This window comes from Patagioenas fasciata, chromosome 1 (genome assembly GCF_037038585.1).
Source record: "Patagioenas fasciata isolate bPatFas1 chromosome 1, bPatFas1.hap1, whole genome shotgun sequence".
In the NCBI taxonomy this organism is placed as follows: Eukaryota; Metazoa; Chordata; class Aves; order Columbiformes; family Columbidae; genus Patagioenas; species Patagioenas fasciata.
In genome coordinates, this window is record NC_092520.1 from 30,418,381 (window position 1) to 30,439,131 (window position 20,751).

Genomic DNA, 20,751 nt, shown 5'->3' on the forward strand with positions numbered 1-20,751 from the left:
CACTGTCAGCTTGACAGATTTGGATGCGTTTGATGCCTTTTGGGCTTGTGAATAATAATAATAATAATAATAATAATAATAATAATAATAATAATAATAATAATAATAATAATAACTGAAGGTAGGCTGAGAAATTTTGAGTTATCAGCAGCTATAGCTTTTTGGTGGAAACCCTGACAGCTGGACCCAGCTGGGTGTTTCCAGAGGTCTCTGCCTGTCGGTGTGGGTGTCAATGGGAGGCATCTGGTGCAGGAGGCTGGAGCATCAAACAGATCCACGCCGAACATCCCCAATGAAAGGTTTGCAATGACAGGTTTTGCTCTTGGCCATTGGTTTCCTTCTAAATTGCACATTAAAACGTTGTAAAATCCTTCAGCACGGAGCTTTATAACACAGCCTCTGGAGGGCTGACTCCATGCACACTCCACCTCCTGGAATGGGCCAGCTTTGGCAAGCCCGCTTCCAGTGGGGACCACGGAAGGATTTACACCCCTTTGTGCAAAAGGTTCAGCAGCCACAAGCTCTACAGCCACCCACCCACCCACCCACCCACCCGTCCATCCCTCCCTCCCAAGGATGCACGGGTTTCAACCTGCCCAAGCCAGCCCAGGGAGGGCTGGAGAGCTGGGTGGGGTTCATGGCCACCCACGGAGGGGCCAGAGATAAGAACAAAGAGGTGGGGAAGGGGCCAAGTGGAGTTTAAAAAGCTGCACCTGGATCTAGAGTGGAAAGGGAGGTGGAAAGGCAAATGACCAGTCCAGCTGCCCTGCTTGTGTCTCTCAGGCACCAGGAAGGGGCTCTTTGCACCCTCTGGGCTGTCACAGCCCCATATCCTCCCCCCAGCCCCCCCCAGCCTTCCCACAGTGAAACCTTCAGCCCAGCTTGGCACAGCCTGAGAGAGGAGATGGAAGTGTCTGAGCCTGGTGGGGCTCCAGAGCTGGAGGAAGAGAAAGCAGTCCCAGGGAAGAGCCTGAAGGATGGAGACAAGAGTGGAGAAATATCTCCTCCCAGCCCAGGTGAGCCCAGGCCAGAGAGAGTGGCCCGGCCAGGGCTGGTGAGGTGTGAGACACTTCGAGAGATGGCTCTGCGCAGCAAGCTGTCCCGACTAGTAGAAGCAACTTCTCAGCTTGTAGAAGTAGAACAGACTCTCCTGCTCCCTCTCCTACAGCAGCATCCTCTTCCTCTCTACCCAAAAGTAAGTGAGACATGTAAGTGGTCTTATCTGGGGCTACTGGTGGAAGGGCAGTAGGCTGCACTAATAATTGCACGCTCTGGGTCTTGCCATGCAGACTGGAAGAGTTAAATAATTTAAGCCCACAGCCTGCAAAACAGTTAGAATGCTAACAACAGTTCAGTGCAGTTGCACCACAAGGGTTCAGGGGACAAAATGAATTTTGGGCAGAATGAAGGCTTACTGACATGCTGAGTAGCCTGGAAAGATCAGAGCTTTTTCAGAAGCAGGTTTTATATGTCTAAATTTCTACAAATGCACATAAAGATTTAAATTACAAAGCTATTCTCCAGTTCTAAAAGAGCCAAAAACCAACACAAGATGAAGAGACCAGTAACTTGTAAGGGAACCATGACTGACCCACAGAGCCCATGGCTGTTCCAGATTGACACACTGTACATCCAGCATATGAGACCCAGTGAACCAAGACTTGAAAAAATCCTCAGTTTTCCAATAAATACACTGGTTATGCATATTACCCCAGAAAGAAGTCTAAGAAAAAGCCTAGGCATGGGCTTGCAATTCATGAGTTTAGTTGTCATTTCTAAGTCAGTTTATTTTGACATTGCCCCAAAACTTTTACCTTATGGTTATTCTTGGGTGTATCATGTAGAACAAGATGGCAGTTCTTATCCAAATTTTAATAGCAAAGATGCATGCCACAGAACCCCCATTATTACTTGAAACTGATTTCTGGGTCAGCTGACCTGAAACTAGGATTTGTTCTTCTACTTTCACGCCAGCCTTCCCAGCACAGACCAGCATAATGTGAGAAGCTGGGGCATATTGAAGCAGCAAAGATGTAACCACTTCAAGTCTCATCTGGTGGATAAATATTGGTGATCAATATTTTTCTATGACTTCAGGTTTCTCAGTATCTTGGTGATGACTTTGAGACATTGCAAGATACTGTTTTCATGGGAGCTAGGTCAATGTGCTGAGTCCAGATGGCTTTGAGATTGTTCATAGTTTGTTAAAAATCAAATCCAAGCTACATCAAGTCAAGATGCAACTCAGTCATAAACTCAGTCACCAAGAATCAGAGGCAACCTTTGAACATCTGGGTCTGAATACTTTTAGTTTCCAGGAATATCCATCTAAGAGTCCACTAGGAATAAATTCACCTAGAGATGGGTGGGGAGATATTGGAAGATATTCATGACATAAAAAAAGAGAGTATGTTAAGAATCATCTGAAATTGTTAGACATTATTCTTCAAAAATGAGATTGCAGTGACAGGTTGGACCTCTGCAATACCAGTTTTCCAGTAGGACTTCTTAATTGCTTGTAATTTAAAATAAATAAGACAAATGACATTTATTTTTTGTACAAACAAATGCTAGCTTGATGAAATACAGCCACCTCAATGAAGGCTTTACTTTCTTCCTCTTCTTTCCCAGAACTACTTTAATATTTGTTTGTGTGAAAGCATGTGTTTAGATACCCCTGGGAATACAGTCTACTTCGGATTCTGATTTTCCTGTTCTACTTGAAGCTAAGTTAGGTCCTTTTTTTCATTGAAAACCCATTATCATGACCCATTGAGCTCTGGGACTTCCCCCCCTTCCTTTCTAGAATGAGGTTACATAAATTCTGCAGTAGGTTTCCTCAGACCCTGCATCATGGCTAAGCAACCCATTTAACTGTGAGTAGTTTCATTGCTGCAGATATGATTTTGAAGTAAATTGGATTTCAAGGGACCCATTTGTATTACAACCTGCTCATAAATTCAGATGAACGAGCCCTTAAAAATAAGCTGTAAGCCAATGAGTTGGCCGAAGTCCCTTCAAAATGGCAGCCCTTGGAAGCATGTCCTTCCAGTCACTGTTTCTGAAGGAAAGCTCTGAGTTTATGGCTCAGAGACACTCAGACACGCTAGCAGTCATTATTTGATATGTTTCATTAATTGCTACAGTTATGTCTCTTTCAGTTCCTTTTTGATAATTCCGACTTCCCCATTTTCCATTTGTTTTGGGGTTGTTCCTTGTTTTCCTTTTGTTGGTTTATGGTATTGGTTTATCAGCTGAACTGGTTCAAAAAATCACTCTATAAAATGGTCCCAAAACAGATAGACATAGGCTTGAAGAAGGTATGGGAAGAACAACACTGAAGTAGCCCATCCCCTGTAGGTACTGGGAACAATGCTTTCTGCTGTGCCCCAGTACCTGCTAGTCATTGCTAGTCCTCAGCAATTAAAGGGTGAACTTCTGATGAAAAGTGACATCCTGGCAAGAATTGGGAGCAAATCCTTCACCAGTGAAAGCAAGTGCGTTGTTACTGATTTTGCCTGGCGTACAACCACAAAGAGACTGCCTAGGGAAAGGGTCTGCATGAAGACAGAGAAGAGCAAGGGGCCCCTGTCCCCCATACTGAGACCCAAGCAGCCACATCACCCACTGCCTAATCAGCTGTTTACCAACATCACACCCACAAGCAAACTCCTTGCCCCTTTTGCCTCCACAAAGATGCCCTGCAATAATGTCCGCGTTTTCGCTTTCCTGTAATTACACACTGCCAAGGTGAACAGAATGGCTTTTTTTTTCCTTCTTTTTTTTTTTTTTTTAACCAGAGATTCTATATTTTAAGCAGCAATGTGAGTGCATTGGAAACGGAAAAATACAAGGTATAAAAGCTTCCCAAAATAGCAGTGTGTGGCTTGCCCTGGCTGTGCTCAGGTGCAGCTATGCATTACTCCAGCTTTTTGATAACATCCTGCCTCCTGTGCCGAAATTACCAAGGGGTCGCGAAGACAGTACTAAATCAGAAATGTGTGGCAGATTGGACTGGCCCAATCTCAATGGCAGCCAGCGGGGAATGGAATATAAATCACACTAAGAAGTTAAAATAGCCATCCCATTTGCAAAACAGTCATGGTGTTTTCTTTAAGGGGGAAAAGAAAATAGTGTCCTTAAAAGGAGCCAGACTGACAGGGCAGGATAATAAAAAAACTTCTGACTGTGCAAGTTTCTCCTGCCCCTGTGCTACGGTGCTGCTGCTCTGCCTGGGGCAGCAGCAGCAGCAGCAGAAGGTTGGGGCAGCAGGCTTGGTACTTCTAGCCAAAAGGAGCAGCATCAGCAGACCTGCACATGTGCCTGTAAACCCCTTGCCCTGGATCTCCTGTCAGGGTGAAACAGTGCAGTTGCTGTGAAATTAGGCCAGTGGCATTTAATTTGTACCAAGAGTGGGTCACATCACCGGGACTCGAGGGATGGCATGATGGCAGCCCTGCCAGGGTTCTCGCAGGCAGGTGGGGGGACAGTACATTGCCTTTGCTAAGCCTGCCCACAGCAGTGCCAGCCACAGGCTTTGTTTTCCTCCTATATTGAAACCCATCCCTGGGGAACAAAACAAAAACCACAAGTTCATTGCAGGCCTAATAATAGGACAGCATCAGACATTGCTGACTTTGGCCACAGGTGAGCTGAATACCTGGAGATGGCCTGTTCCTCAGGAGAACAGCGAGGGCTGGTGCAGCCAGGAATCTCTGCCAGCTGCTCTGCACAGCATAAGCCCAGAGCACTTCACCTGGGGGATTTGCACATTTTGGGGGAGGAATGTGGAATGGGTGACTGTTGCTAGATGACATTTGTAATGGTAGTTAATAAGCTTGTTTTCTGGTTGTTTTCCTGACACAAATCAGAGATTTGTTCTCAATACCAAAGCGACTTGCTCTTCCTATGAGAGAGAACTGAGGACTGATTCATAAATAATGGCTTAGGGATGGTGGAAACGAGATAAATTGCTTTCATTAGAAAGCAAAACAGCAGCATAGTCCCTGCTTGCCACCACGGATTGGACAAATGTGAACAAATGTGCCAGCATGCACGTTTTTCATTTTGCAGGCACTGATATTATGAAGTTGTTCCTGAAACTAATAGCTTTGAATCTTCATTTTTTACAGTAATTAATATGAAGAGTGATCCTGGAAAAAATTGCCTCACCCTCCATAAAGTTATTTGCAAGCTGTAGGCATCAATACTTGTTTGTGTGGATATTTTTTAAAATACTGACAAATGGACAATTTTAAGTTCTTCAAGTGAGGAATTGCCTCCAAGATATTTCTGGAAGCTCAGTGGAAATATGCTTAGGCAGTTCCATTTTATTAATATGATAGCGCTGCACTCCACGTGCATTCGCACCTGCTGTGTAAGAAAGAGGCTTTGCAGCAGCAAACCACAGAATGAACTACACTAGGGGCTTAGAGGATATTTTTTTCCACAGGAATAGCAACTTCACAATAAATTATTAACAGCTCCACCATTCTCGGTGGTATATGTCTTAGGAGATATCTTCCAAATGCAACTGTTTTAGAAAACAGCAGGTGAGAGATGGATGCAGACTTGAGACGGGTCTTATCTGTCCCACAGAGGTTTCTCAAAGACTAAGCTACTCAAGCCATGTTCCCTTTAGGGTCACAAGAGAGAAAGAAGCACTCCAGATTCAGTTCATCCTATAAAAGTCATCTAAGATCAGTCAGATAACTTGTTCCTGTTCCTCCCCACTGACTACACGCAGAACCTCTGGGACAAAGCTCCAGCTTAGACTTTCACATGCCCAAGGAATGCCATGAGAATCACTTTCTAAAATGACCATTTTATTCTTCCAGAAATTGACCTATCCTGAGAATATATACTGGAAAAAAATAAAATAGGTCAGTGAGGGTGGAGGTGCTAAGTTACCAGGAATGGACATTAGGAGCTCTGGCACTCCAGCCCTGACTCCCAGATTTTGGCCCGCCGATCACGAAGAACATCCAGCACCTGGACTAGGGCACCACCACTGCCACTCTGCTTTCAGTGGAAATTTTGTCTACCAGGCCACATGGAGATTAAGAAAAAATGTTGCGGGTTGGCAGTGGGCTGAGGTCTAAAATTCGAGTGTGCTGAAGAAAAAGGCAGCTGTCTGTAAGAGCCAGCTTTAGGAATCTGTTTGATGGGTCAGGTTGGCATCTCTGAGTAAAATAAAAGATGGAAGAAAGCAGTTTGTGTGTTCTCTAAGGAAGCCTTTAAAAAAGCGGCTTCTTAACAAATGCAAAGCAACTTGGTGGATAGTATCAATTTTATGTTAAGGTTCAAAAATAAAAGCTGAGCCATCAGAAACATCCTGAAACTTCAGCCTACCACTGAGTGACAACTGCATGAAACAGGCACAGAACGGTGGAAAAATTTAAGCCATAAATTAGACAGCCTTGAAACTAGTAGGCCATGCTGTTTTTATTCTGGGGGAGGTTCTTTATTAACTCATCTGTCTAAACATACGGACAAATGAAAGCTGCAGGGAGGATCTGCTCCTGTCTTGCAATTGAAAACACTTGAAATCAAATCACTGCAAATATTCCTGTTACCTTCACTTACACGGCAAAGTACGGCAGGAGCTGTTGTTCTCCATCAGTTCAGCTCACAAGGGCCCTATTTCCTGAAGTTAAAATGGAAAGAATTTTTAGTCTGAAACTTTTCCTTTTCCTTCAGTTAGTTACTGCTCACTTTTACTGAAAGGAGAGAGATAAGTCAAGTTTTTATTCTCTGTCATATATCCTAAGGCTGCCATGTGCTGGACACCTGCAAAAGCTAGCAAAGCTAGCTTGTTTACTTAGTGCAATTTATTTGACCTTTTAATATATTTGAGTAGGGATTTTATACCTAAGGCAACTTTACAGAACAGATTTGAAAGGTGACCTTCAAAGGAAACATCAAAATCTTTCTGAAAAAGGAAACTTTGGAAAGATATGTGAAAAAGGCTGCTTTTCGGCTAACCTCAGGACTCCCTGGCTTTTTGGCACAGGGGTGTACCAGAGCGATGAGTTCACCTTGCCCACAGCAGACCCACAGCTGCTATTGTACAATACCAAAGGGTCCAAGAATGGTGCTGGATGGCTAGTTTTGGTATTTTCATAATTACTACCTTCTATCTTCTGGCTGGGGCAGTCATTCAGCACTGTTTTTGATGTTAAACCACATTTTAATCCTTCAAATGCAAACCCTTTTTGTTGCTACCATTATGAAGCTGGGATTGTCCAGGTGAAATGAAGTTTTAAAACCGGTTTCTCTGTTGTTTTTAATAACAAAGGTAAAACCAACAATAAGTCTGAACCCTCATACTTTTAAGAATAACATTAAAACTCAATTTCCTCTCAGCTAAAAGCACAGGCTGCTACTTACAGAGTAAATACATCAAGTGAAGGAGGTAAGAGGTGCCAAAATCTGGTGTGTACTACATGCTATGGAACAAGGTTGATCCATCCCCTACAGCTTGTCCTGGAGTGTTCATTGCATACGTGACTCTGCAGAGGCATAGGTTGTGACCAAGACCACATTTGCACATAAATTTTATGATGACAGAGGCTGATTCTACTGCCAGAAGAGGATGTCTTGTCCTCTTGACCTCCACATGCTCATTCGCACCATTGAGGTCCTCCTTCCTTTGTGCAGACACAACCATTTCTTAGAGTAAACCAGGCTGGGGGAACCATTGTGAGTTAAAACTCTGCTTGTACCATCTGCTCCTACTCCTCTTGTAAGGAGAGGCAGGAGCAGACAGTGGTAGAGGGGGATGTTTTTCTTTTAGTATTTGCATAAATGTGCATAGTAGATGCACACCACTTTACAGTGCTCACAAACGTCCGCTGACCCAGCTCAATGGCAGCAGAATGTCGCCCCTGCCCTAGGCAAGGTCCTAGAGCCAGCAGCACTATAGTTGCTTAGAGGGGCACTGGCTCCACTTAGCTTTTTCCTAAAAACATCAGGAGGGGTTTCCATGAGCTGTAACATATGACATTGGTTTGACTGGATTAAGGAATGCATTTGCCCCATGCAGAGCATTTCCCTGAGCATGGGCAGGTGTTAGAGCAGCACTTCTGACATTGCAGGCCATGCCATATCTGATGGTCTGGGAAGGCTTCATCATTTGTTATGATGTACAACTGGAAGGGCTGTTGAGATCTGTCACCTCACAGATGAGGGACAAAGCATGGAAGTGATGCTTCAGCAAGGGTTGCTCTCACAAAGTTCCTTTGGGACCCATTGGGAGCTCTCCAGTGATGGCTGGATACAACATTTCCCTGAGGCCCTCCCCTGGCCCATCAGGGTAGGGGGAGTTGACTTGCATGAGGACAGCTAGTAAAACTCTGTCTGGTAGAGAGAGTTAAAAAAAAATTAAAATATTGCTGATGCCTGGGGAACAAAGTGCCCCTTAAAAGTGAGCAGGTGAAACTGCTATCCGAGGCTTCCTGCCAAGATGGCTTGCAGCACTATTTAATGGTTACGTTACAGGTATCTCAAAACTAAAGACGTTTCGCACTAAATCAGAGATGAACTTTCATGGTTATGAAGTTTCTGCTTAGAAAATCATGCCTATAAAACCTAGGGAGCATTATTTTTCACTCACTTACTTCTGCTTTTGCTTTTAGGATAGCATTGAATTTAGAAACATCTGTAGTCACATGGCTTTGCAAAGAGAGGGACAACAATTTGAGAAAGACTTACGTGAAGCCCAGCAGTGTTTGAAGACCATCATTGAGAAACTCATTTGTTCGCTGGCAGTTTTCCCCTCAGATTCTTGTATCTCAGTCCGATTTGCCCTGAGACAAATCCTGCAAAATCTCCTGGCAATGTGAAACAGCAGGCTGCTTGGCCAAGGAACAGCAAGGCTGTAATTATCCTATAAAGATAAGAGATAACTTGAAAGGTGAATCCTGGATATTTTACTGTAGCAAGAGTTCCTGCTGACTTTACATCAGTGAAGACTTCCCAACAGAGATGGTGTTCCTGCAAAGCACTGAATAGCCTTCTTACATCAAACTTATACCGAAGTCATGTTAATATGAGCTGGGAACATCTTCAGAAGTCGATCTGGAGGAACAGGAATTCATTCTTAAACAATAAGGTCCCAAAATGAATACAGAAAGGTGGAGACTGAGAAGACAACCATCAGAAATCCCTCTGTTTTCATCACAGCTCAGGAAAATGTGTTTTCAGTTAATTTTTTATGGAGTGGATACTTGAGAGAGACAGAGAAAATACAGTGCTTAAGTATGGGCTCTTTCATGAGAAGGTATATGGCCTGATTATGCTGCAAATAAAGACAGCCTGCTAAATCTTTACTGCATTTTACCGTAAGAAGCCAACAAACCAATGGAAAGGTGAAGGTGCGGTATCTTCCAGTAAAAAAAAAGAAAAAAAAAGAAAAATATGTGGGACCAGTGGGATCAGTCACTTAAAAGCAATAAAAGGTCTTGGTAGATGATCTAGTGGAGGTGAATGGAAAGCAAAGCAAAAGAGGCATTAACACGGTGAAGCAAGGTATTTATAAACTGAGGTGAAACATTTGTGAAGATTGCAGAGCTTTCTCAGCCCCTGTGACTGTGCAGCAGACAGCATAAAACTCTGCTCTCCTGCTGCTAAATCAGGAGGGTTTATGAAGTCACTTATTTCTGTCAAACAGCTGCAGCTGTAATGCTGAGAAGAGGCATTTCCCCCCCTCTTTGCAGTAAGATTTAATGTCTCTGTGATTGCTGAACAGGAATAACGGCTTGTAAAACCTTTTTTTTTTTTTCAAAGGGATAAACTAAGCTCATTTTAACTGTGATTTGGGCAGCAGGTGAGGGAATTATGTAGACTATGAGATAGAAAAGTATCTCTTTCCATTGGCTGGAGGAGTGAATTTCCACACGTAATTTTTTTTCTCTTTTTTATTTTTTTTTGACGTGTGATCGTGAACATCATCAGCTGAATACTTTCCGAGTGTGGTTCCATACTCTGATTGATTTGCCATATTTTATGTTCACACTTCAAATGTTACACTGTTGTCATTCTCACAGCTATAATTAAGGCTACCTCAAAACACTTTTTCACTGGTTCTTAGTGTGAACGCAGACAACTGCCCTGGGTGGAAATTTTGCCTGGGATGTCTCAACTTAGAATTCATTTAGAAATGGGAAGAAAAAACATGAAGGTTGGGCCAGAACCAGATATCTCCTTCTTTCTTTCTCTCTTTCTTTCTCTCTTTCTATCTCTCTCTCTTTCTCTCTTTCTCTCTTTTTTCCTCTCTTCCTCTCTTTCTTTCATTCTCTCTTTCTCTCTGTCTTTCTTTCATCTTTCTCTTTCGTGTGACTCCCTCAAGGGAAGAGGGGAAAAGGGGCTCTGCTGAGAGCAGAACATGGTGTCTGCCAAAACATTGTGCTCTCAAGGGTAACACTGAGCATAACAGCAGGCAGTAACAGAGGGGATGCACACAAAGGTGTTATACCCAACCCTATAAAGGTATTAATGAATGTGTATCTACTATAGTTTCTACACTTGCTTCTACTGGTTTTGCTCACTCTGCTCTCACACATGAGCACCCTCTCACAGGGTCTGTGTTCCAGTTCCTTCAGCAGGGAGTTAGCCCCAAGCACAAACAGTTTAATCTCTGGTTTAATTTAAGAGTCATTTAAAAGACAAACTTCCCCAAGGACTCTCTATGTCCCTCACTTGTATCTAGCTCAGTGCACTGAAATCCTGAAGATCAACTGCAAGATCCCATTGACTTCACCAGGGCCAGAATCTGGGCTATGCACACCAGGTCAAAGCTCACATCATCAGTGTTTGCTGACAGGGTTGGCACTGGAAAGACTGTGAAAAAAAAACAAAACAGGTTGATTTCAACTGTCTTCACCCAGTCACATGTGTGTGCACAGAGCTAATGACCAAGTACAAAGGAACAAAAGCATTTGGCAGGTAATTTTCTCTTCAAGCTTCTAAGAAACTAGCAAGTGATGCAGATTAAAAGTACATTACATCTAAAAAATACTCTGGCCACAGTTTCACCAAATTGGACAGGTTCCCTTCTGGATGGCTCTAGGCCTGCAGAGATCTATTGCAGGTAAGAAATACAAGACCCAGAGACCTAGGGGAAGTTTAGGCCTTCTGTATATGACTCTTCATGTTTTTTTACAAGAATTAGTGTTTATGTTGAAAATTTCCAGAACTTTTTCTTTCCCAAACATTCTCACTTAAAATGAATATTTTAAGTCAAGGTCAGTTAAAAAGAAAACAGTGTTAAATTCTTTGAAATTCTGGCTAGAAATTTTAGAATCTCTTGGGAAACTTAATCTTGCATCAGACTATGCATCACAGGTGTGCAACTCCTCTCCTTGTCCTTGAGATGACGGTGCAACAGAATGGCAGGGCAGTGGGTTCTCAGGCCCCGAGCCTGCAAACTCCATGGTTTCATGGTTCAAAGTGCTCACATTACTGTGGTTTAATAAGTTACCACCCATCAGCTGAGCTGTGGCAACTGTTTGTGCACATACAATTAGCTCACCCTAATTGCAAACTGTGCAACTCACCGATTTTCAGGAGACCAGTGCAGCTGCACATTGATATCAAGTTACCCCTTGGCATGCTTGAGGCTAAAGGTCCCGTTTCATCATACATTAATCAAGATGAATCATGGTAGAAGATATGATGAGCATTGGACATGCCTCTTGGGTGGGGATTCACAGCTCTTCTGGTCTTGTGGCTCAGGGACTCCCACCATGGTGACCAGCCCTTGAGCTGGGGTGCAAGCTGCTCTCTGCAGTGTGTCTTGTCCGCTGTGCAGCAGTCAAAAATCAGAGAATCCAAGAAAACAGACTGAAATGTGCCTTCCTACCCCTGACATGGGAAGCAAGGATGGTGGAAGGTAACCTGCTGCCCAGAAATGGCTGCCCTTCCTCAATGATGGATAACAGTTTTAAACTAAAAGGAGAGATTTAGGGTAGACACGAGGAAGAAATTTTTTACAATGAGGCTGGTAAAATGTTGGCCCAGATTGCCCAGAGAGATGGTGGATGCCCCATCCCTGGAGACATTCAAGGCCAGGCTGAACGGGGCTCTGAGCAACCTGATCTAGTTGGAGATGTCCCTGCTCATTGCAGGGGGTTGGACTAGATGACCTTTGAAGGTCCCTTCCAACCCAAACTATTCTATGATGGCTATGTCATCAAGCTTGCACATCACATGCGCTGTTGCTACGCCTATAAACACTTTTTATGCTAAGATACTCTACTTTGGGTTCAGGTGGAGGACTAACACTGTTCGCACCTCTGTGATTTCATATACCCACCCCAAAATCCTGCTCTGCAGCATCTGTGTTTCAGAGATCTCCATATGCATCTTCTCTTTTCTGTTGTGCTTTCCAAATAACACCACTCAATTTAGCACAACTGCTGTGCATATGATCCACAAAATCAGCCTGTTTGTATGGGTTATGTATTTACATCTCCTGCTACCAGGCATTTGATGAAACAGCTTCCTCCTCCTTACCAGTCTTTTTGGGCTCAGATGACTCAATCACTTACTCATGTGAGCAGCCCTTGCTTGAATGTGTACTCTGTTGTTTCAGCTGGGTCTTCCTACAGTAGCATCTAATGGATCAGGATGTTTCCCACCAGCATGCCAGGTTTAAAGCACAAGATACACTTGCTACACCAGGAAATTAGTGAATAAGGAGCTGAACTGGCAAAGAAACCTTGAGCATGAAAGTATCAATGATTTTATCTGGTAAAAGTATTTTCCCATTACACTCAGCACATGAGGCTCATGTTAACAAATGGGGCAAAGCAGTCCAGGAAAACTATAGTAAGGCAATAAAAATGTACACACACACACACCCTTTTTATTGCATGTGTAGAACTATTTTATTTCCAAAAACTAAATAATGATGAAATCTCAAGACTGAAAAAATAAATTTGAAAAAAATGTTAATGATTTTTCAGTAGTTTTTCCTAAATAAACCACGCTAACTGCCCTGCATTTTATTAAGCTGCTTGAAATAGCTTGAGATATAAAATAGGAAAGAAGTCTGGGACATTTTTTTCCAGGTGTTTGTTTTTGCTTTGACCAGTTCTATCATCTAGGTAACCTATTTTAAATCCCTGTAATAAATTTCAGCTGTCATTCACCTTTGAGCAGTGCACCTGCACTCATGAATCCTTATTTTGGGACTGCTTTAACCTTCCAAACTCCTGACCAGCTTCAAATAGGCACAGCTGCTTGTTTGTCAAACATTAAAGCACACTTCCACCACAGCCAACTCCAAATATTTGGTCCTAGATCAATGCCAGGCTAAATGTGCAATATCTGATGGACCACCACAGCTAGAAATTGAGTATTTTTAACACTTTTAAGCAGAGTATACCATTTCTTAGAAGTCACTGGCATTTGAGCCTATCCAGACAATTCAGGGATTGCTAAATTTGTGTTTAGTTATGTGCAAATTTGCATGTGCTATAAATATGTCATGCAAAACATCCAAAGCTGCTCTAGGAAAACTTATTTTATAATTGCACCTCACCACAGCATGTTCTGGTTTCTCTCTTCTATTTGTTTGTGGTCACTACAGAAGGACAGCATGCAAAGAGCGCTGCCATGGTAGTGGCATCAAGCAAGCAAAGGAAAGAAGAGTTGTCAGAGTTAAGTTTTCCATTCGCTCCATTTTGCGCAGGCATAATGTGAAAGTTTTTCACTGCATAATTACGAAATCTTTATCTGAAGGTTCCTGCTCCACTGTCTACACAGAATGGACAGTGTTCACCAAATGAGCAGCTACATGATATTTAGTTCAGCACACGTCTTCGTGTTTGCTGCCCACTGCTCAGCGTCAGGGAGGCAGTGGGAGGCATTGCTGTTTTGCAGTGGAGGAGGTGCAGCATGCAGAGATGACAGCCGAGAGCTGCCACCCATTTGGTGGGCCCAGCCCAAGAGCACCTCAGCAGCTAGAGCACTTGGTGCCTCCCCTTGTCCTCCCTGAAGCCCTGGCCCTGCTGTGTCCCCTGGGCTGATCCCTCCCATGGGCAAGGAAAGGCTGGGTCTGGGCTCAGCCACCACATGGGAACAGACGACCCAGAAAGGATCTCAGAAGCTAACTGTGCACCAACCTGGACTGAAACAAGAGTACTTGGGCTTTTACCAACTTTTCACTGTGCAGCCCAGCTCACAGTACTGCAACATGGATGTGTGTAACTTAAATGACCGATGCAACCTTGTTCGTCCACAAGAAAACCAGCGAGAACTTGCAGCGGAGCCCAGGAGCCCCGGCAGTGTCCTCCACACTGGGCTGTCGAGCCCGGCGCAGCGCGGGGCTGCGTCCCCCGGGGTGGCGGGCACCGGGTGCGGTGGAAACCCCAGCAACTCCGGAACGCATTGGACTTCCTAGGTCGTGCCGTGCCCTGCCGGGGCTCGGCTGCCCCTCCCGCCCAGAGCAGCGCAGCCCCTCTTCGTCTTTGAGCCATTTCAGGCGAGACGTGGGGGCTGCGCGGGGGCGCCGTTCCCGATGCCGCCCAGTGGGTGGCGCTCTCGAGTCGCCAACGGGGATGCGCGGGCGCGGAGCGGAACGGAGCGGGCCCGGGCCCGGCAGCACCGCCGTGCGTGCTGCGAGGCGGCCGGGCGGGGGCTGCCGGCGGGGCCGGAGAAAAACTAGAGGGAGGTGGGGGTGCGTGCAAAGGTGGGAGGAATTAAAAGCGGAAAAAGTGATGCGGCCTTGGGGAGTGAGGAGGGCTGGGAGCTGAGGAGGGCGGGATTCGGCAGCAGGGGTATGGAGTAAGGTGAGGGAAGGAGAGGAGGGAGGGAGGAAGCAGGGAAAGAAGAGAAAAGGGAAAGGGAAAGGGAAAGGGAAAGGGAAAAAAGAGAAGAGGAGAGAAAGAGAAAAAGAAAGAGAAAGAGAAGAGAAAAAGAGAAGGAGAGGAGGAGAGGGGAGGGGAGGAGAGGCGAGACGAGAGGAGAAGAGAAGAGAGGAGAGAAGAAAAAGAGAAGAAAAAGAGAAGAAAAAGAGAAGAGGAGAGAAACTCATCTGTGCTTTCCCCCCCCCAAGTTTTTTCAGAAGATCAATAATTAAGTAAACTATTACTATTTCTTTTTGCTGTGTATCTTCTGCTCACTTCCATGCTATGTACTGAGACTGAAAGTGGAAGAACTCAAAATACTGCAGAAAGACTATTTTCAGATATCATATTCACAAAGCTCTCAAAGCACTGGAAATCTCAAGAAGGGGTTGTCTGAAGCTTTCATCCCAGTTTCTGAATGATGCCCCCTCTATAAATAGGAAGTTTTTTTACTGCTATAACTATGTAAAGAGACAGGTTTCCTTTTTTAATCACAGTTAATTTGTTGACGCCACAAGTGTAGCTCTACCTTCACTAGTGGTAACATGTACCAGCACAATATCTACCTCCTCTGAAGAGGAAAAAATTATACCAGTGAAGAAGAGCCTTAGAACTGGTGCGAAACTGTAGGTTCATCAGCAAGGTTATGCCCCTTTTGCTGTTCCATGACATCCAGCAGGTAAGTTTTGTGTTCAGAATCCCACTAAGGGCCTCAACAATTATCAGCAGTATGAGACTCCACAAAATTGAGTATTATTTGATCTTGCTCATTTTAATGCTAGTTCTGGAAATGCTGAAAGTTTTCTACATAAAATCAGATGAAGAAAAGATGCTTAGTACTACAGTAATAGCCTTTAACCCAAAGACTTGAATTGCTTCTTTTGCCCTCCTGCTCCCAGGAGATAACATTTTCCAGCTTTTCTTCCATTTCTTTGCATTGTCCCATGGAAGGTTATTAGCATTCCGATACCCAAGCATTGCACATCAGTGTGGATGGGCACAGCACTGCCAGGAGACACATGGCAATACCCATGTGCACATGAAGGAAAGTTAGAATAGCCCACTTTCCAAAGGGACCTGCAAATAATTTTTGGTTTTCCTTTTTAAATAACTGCCGATGAGTCAGACATGACAAGGCTCCTGTAATCTTCACAGACAATTAAGTAATTCATACCTTGTGCCTGTGGGTAGACACTGCTGTCAAAACTCAGGCCCATTCTGGAAAAAAACAGAACAAAACACAAAAGAACAAACAACAACAACAACAACAGCACCAACCTCTTACTTCCTCCCACCTTTGATTAAATAATCTTAAATCTGAAGACCGTATAGTAGGGAAATTTGCTCGTGTGGGCCATTGCTTTTGAAGTTGATGTGACGACTTGTTGCACGACGCTTTGTACACATTCTTCCGTTTCACCGGGAGGAATGCAAACGATAAGCAGAGCAAGAACCTTTTGATTTTTGTTACTATAGGTTGAAAAAATACAGCTTTGTCAGTTCTGATGTTACACTGACAACCAGTGTTTCACACCTCAGCAGTGTGGAAGTGGCTGCAGTGTCCATCACATGGGCTGAGGTGTCCCAAAGCCTAAATGGGTGGACTCCATACAAAGCCAGGCTCTTCCTGACACCCATCCCCACTGCAGCATCAATGTCAGAGTGAGCGGAGACAAGTCTTGCTCCTTACCAGGGTTGCCATTCACCTTTGTTAACAGGATATGCTGCATAATACATATGTTGTCTTCCGTTTCCTGAACTTTTTTTTTGCATGGACAATGTTGTCCCAAATACCTGCATCACCAAGGAGCCCTGCAAGCACCTCAGGACACCTGGATTCTGAGAAAGAAATAGGAAATTTGTGATAGGGGTGAAACAGGCTGCAGTGTTAAAACAGACGTTTAAAGGAGATCCAGATTCTGCAACATAAGAACATAAATTAAACTCAGGGGGGAAGAAAATGTTAGACTCATGGAATCATCAGTTAGAGACTTTGTACTCCTCTTCCCCATGGTGAAATGGGATGATATCTTTCATAACTGCACTGTTCAAACCACTTCTTACATCCATGGCTTATTTCCATTATTTTAGTAAAGGTGTGCCTCAGTCTGCACGTAATATTTGAAACAGGGGACTTCTAGCACTTTCCAGTTTGGCTAGTCCATAACCACATAAATTAGTATCATTAAAGAACAGCTCCTCAGTCTCATTCAAAGGGAGGAAAAATTGAATACAGTTAAGAAAATGCAGATGCAACCCAAATATTGGGAGTATTTTTCCAACTGCTGCATGTTGCAGATGGTGGAAGGATCCTTCCAGAAAATGTTGGTTCACCCTTCATCCTGGCACACACTGAAATAATATGAACAGAGCAGCAGCAGTCACTAGAATTAGTCAAGAAATTAAACAGTTTTTGATAGAAAATCTCATAGACTATTTCTCCCCCTCAAACTTTTTTTTTTTTTTAATTATTATTATTATTATTTTTTAAAATGAGAAAAGCAGTTATGTTAAAAACATCATGGGGAGTAATTCTGAACTGGCAGAGAGATGGGATAGGTGATTGAATAGATTCTTTCCATCACCACGTTTTGTGATCTATGAACTCACCTTTGGGAAACTTTTTTCAGTTCAAACTGAGTTCTACTCCCCCAGGGTCATCTGAAGAAAATGGGTTATTTAACCTGAGCAGCATTAACACTGCTACTGCACTTCGGCTTTCACAGTTGGTAAGATGTTTCAGCAGTAAGAAACTTTGTCACAGGGTGACTTCTCTCTGGTGTGCTTGCTTCCTGGAGGCTCCCCCATAATATTTTCTGCTGGTGCTTCACACTGCAAGCCAGAGATACTACTCTTAGCTGGACGTGCTGGAGACAGAATCCACTCCAGAGCCAGCTTGACATTTGCTGCACCAAGTCCTCTGTGACTCCCTTTTGCTTCCCGTCCCATACCTTGAAGGCAGAAAGCTCATATGAGAGACACTATTGAAATATGGTGTCCAGTGCAATTTCTAATGAAAAGCCCATCTTCCTGGCCCCCACTGGATGGTCCCCTGACCAAAAATTGCAGAGTTACTTGGAAACCTTGAGCAGTCCTGCAACTCCATCCCGTTGCAAACACCAGATTAGTGCTTAGTAAAAGTGGCTGCGTCCTTGGCCAGTAATTCCACTTAGTGGGGTTCATCATAATGCAGGGTAACTGGGTGGCAAGTGGCAAGTGTCCAAGTCATTCTTTTAAATTAAGGAATTTGCAGAGGAGTTCACATGGGATCTAGACTCACAAGACAGTGTTTGTGCAGAAAGCAAACAATAAATTAGAAGACAACCTTCAATGTATGAAAGTTGTAGAGGAGATAACTGGTGCCCCCTATAGCAGACCAAGGCACTTGATCAGGCACCTGGGAATGAGAGGTGAAGATAATTTGCAGGACTAACAGTCTGGGGACATGTAGTGATGTCTCCAGCCCTGCAGAAGACTCAGGGAGGTCCCCAGCCATGGAGTGACTGATTTTCCTCTGGGTTCACTCCCATGCAAGCCACTTCTGTCACAGCACAGAAGTGTTGCTTTGTCTGGGTTGCTTTCTCTTGGACACTTGATTTTTCTCCAAGCACCTGAATTTATAGCCAAAAGTCCAGGACCCAGAACAATGTCTAATTTAGTTTACAGCTCAGAGGATGTAAGGAGGAAGTGATGTGGATATCAGTTCAGGAAAAAACAATAACCTGGAAAGAGAGGCAGAAGAGGACATTCACCTATTTCAGCTCCAACAGTTTGTCATCACATGGTGCTAAGGGGACAACATCAGCCTGAGATTCCAGTGATCTACAGATTTTCTTGTTATTAAAACTTCCAAATTAGAGACAATGCAAATTTATGTAAATAACAGTGTGTAGCATATAATTCCACCCTGGTGAGACCCCATCTGGAATATTGTGTCCAGTTCTGGGCCCCTCAGTTCCAGAAGGACAGGGAACTGCTGGAGAGGGTCCAGCGTAGGGCAACAAAGATGATGAAGGGAGTGGAGCATCTCCCTTATGAAGAAAGGCTGAGGGAGCTGGGGCTCTTTAGTTTGGAGAAGAGGAGACTGAGGGGTGACCTTATTAATGTTTATAAATATATAAAGGGTGAGTGCCACAAGGATGGAGTCAGGCTCTTCTCAGTGGCAAACAATGATAGGACAAGGGGCAATGGGATCAAACTGGAACACAAGAGGTTCCACTTAAATTTGAGAAAGAACTTCTTCTCAGTGAGGGTAACAGAGCACTGGAACAGGCTGCCCAGGGAGGTTGTGGAGTCTCCTTCCCTGGAAACATTCAAAGCCCACCTGGACACATTCCTGTGTAACCTCACCTAGGCGTTCCTGCTCCAGCAGGGGGATTGGACTAGATGATCTTTTGAGGTCCCTTCCAATCCCAAACATACTGTGATACTGTGAAAACTGGCTTCTGGGGTCAAGAAATAATTAAAATTTGAAAAAAAAATCAGAAAATTTCATTGCATTTAGGTTTGTTTTCAGACTGGAGCTTTGTGGCTCATGGAATGGATACACTGACCTTTTGCTTGCGTGTTCTTCAGCTCCTGCTCTGCCACAGGCAAGTGAGTGCAAGTGAACTCTGTGGTCGTCCCCAAACCCTGATACCTGCAGACTCCAGTGCTTAGGAGCCTGTGCTGGTCTTGCCACAGATTCCCTCTGCGGTCTTGGATGGGAAGGTGTCTGTGTGCCTCAGTTTTTCCATCTGTAAAATAAGAATGATGTTACACTGCTTCACCAGCGTAGCTCAATGTCTGCTTAAAAAGCAGCCTGTGACCTTTGAATGAATCGTGGTAATGAGCTGTTTGCCTTATTTATAAATATTGTTTGGTGTGATACAAATATTTTTTTTATTGTACAGGCTGTGTTTATTTTGAGCAAGTGAATGTAGCCCTAATGAAAGCGAGAGACCAAGTATTTTGCTTTCCCACATAATTCAACCAGCATTCTGAAGCCCTGATCTCTAACACCTCAGCTATTACAGTCCTGGGCCTCTCTTGAGCAGAAACTGCTGATCATGCCAAATTCTCTGGTGTTTTGTAATGTGGGCAAACATGCACTGGGGTTTGGATGAGACCAATAGGCTCATTTTCACTTAAAGCCTGCAGCAGCATTGGAACTGTAGATCACAGAAGTGAAAGGTCAGTGTGTCCCTCCCCTGAGCCACACAGCTCCTGTTTGAAAACAAATAAAAATATCATGTGACTGTTATGATTTTAAAAAAGTTTTAATAGCTTTATTGCCTTTCTTCCTCCAGAAAGTCAACTTTACACCAAAAGGAAAGCTAGATGATATTCCTTTTGTACATTTGCATTGTTCTTTGCTTGGAACAAGAAGAAAAACTGTACACCTCTTAATTCTCTCATTCTTCTAATTTTGTGTGTCTCAGTCTATGTGTATAGTATTAGCCAATATTTAGATGGCCTTCTGGAACAAAGCTGTTGAATATGACCATATGCTTTGAGAAATTAAGGTCTGAATAGATACTGACAAGTTGATTAAGTTACCGCAGGCTAATGAGTGTCCCTAGAGAATGATTAAAATGAGCACTTAACTTGGGTGGGCTGGGAACACGCGCACAATCAATTACTATGGCTGGGTAGATGATTAATAAGTTGTTAAACCACAATAAATTGACAGTTTGCCATGTCCATGCCCTGAAGGACATGATGGTTTCCCCTTTCCGCTTCCAAAGGGTGGTCTCAGCTGCTTTTCTAGGTTTCGTGTGGAGTCAACCAGAAAGGCAGGCACTCACAAGGGACGAGATGATCCCACTTACTTTGTGAACCTGTTTTGGAATGGTAGAAATCAAACTCTTTGACAGCTGAAGTTGATGAGATGAATCTCACACAAAAAACCTAAAATGGTATT

General features: G+C 43.8%; 1 protein-coding gene across 1 annotated transcript; it reads left to right on the forward strand.

Moving 5' to 3' along the window:
* Nucleotides 1–748: 748 nt before the first annotated feature.
* On the forward strand, nucleotides 749–8,843 carry DLEU7 (deleted in lymphocytic leukemia 7). The gene is made up of 3 exons (XM_071803365.1): nucleotides 749–817; nucleotides 854–1,195; nucleotides 8,637–8,843. Exons 1-3 carry the CDS (start codon nucleotides 749–751, stop codon nucleotides 8,841–8,843), a joined length of 618 nt encoding a protein of 205 aa, XP_071659466.1.
* The last annotated feature ends 11,908 nt before the right edge of the window (nucleotides 8,844–20,751 follow it).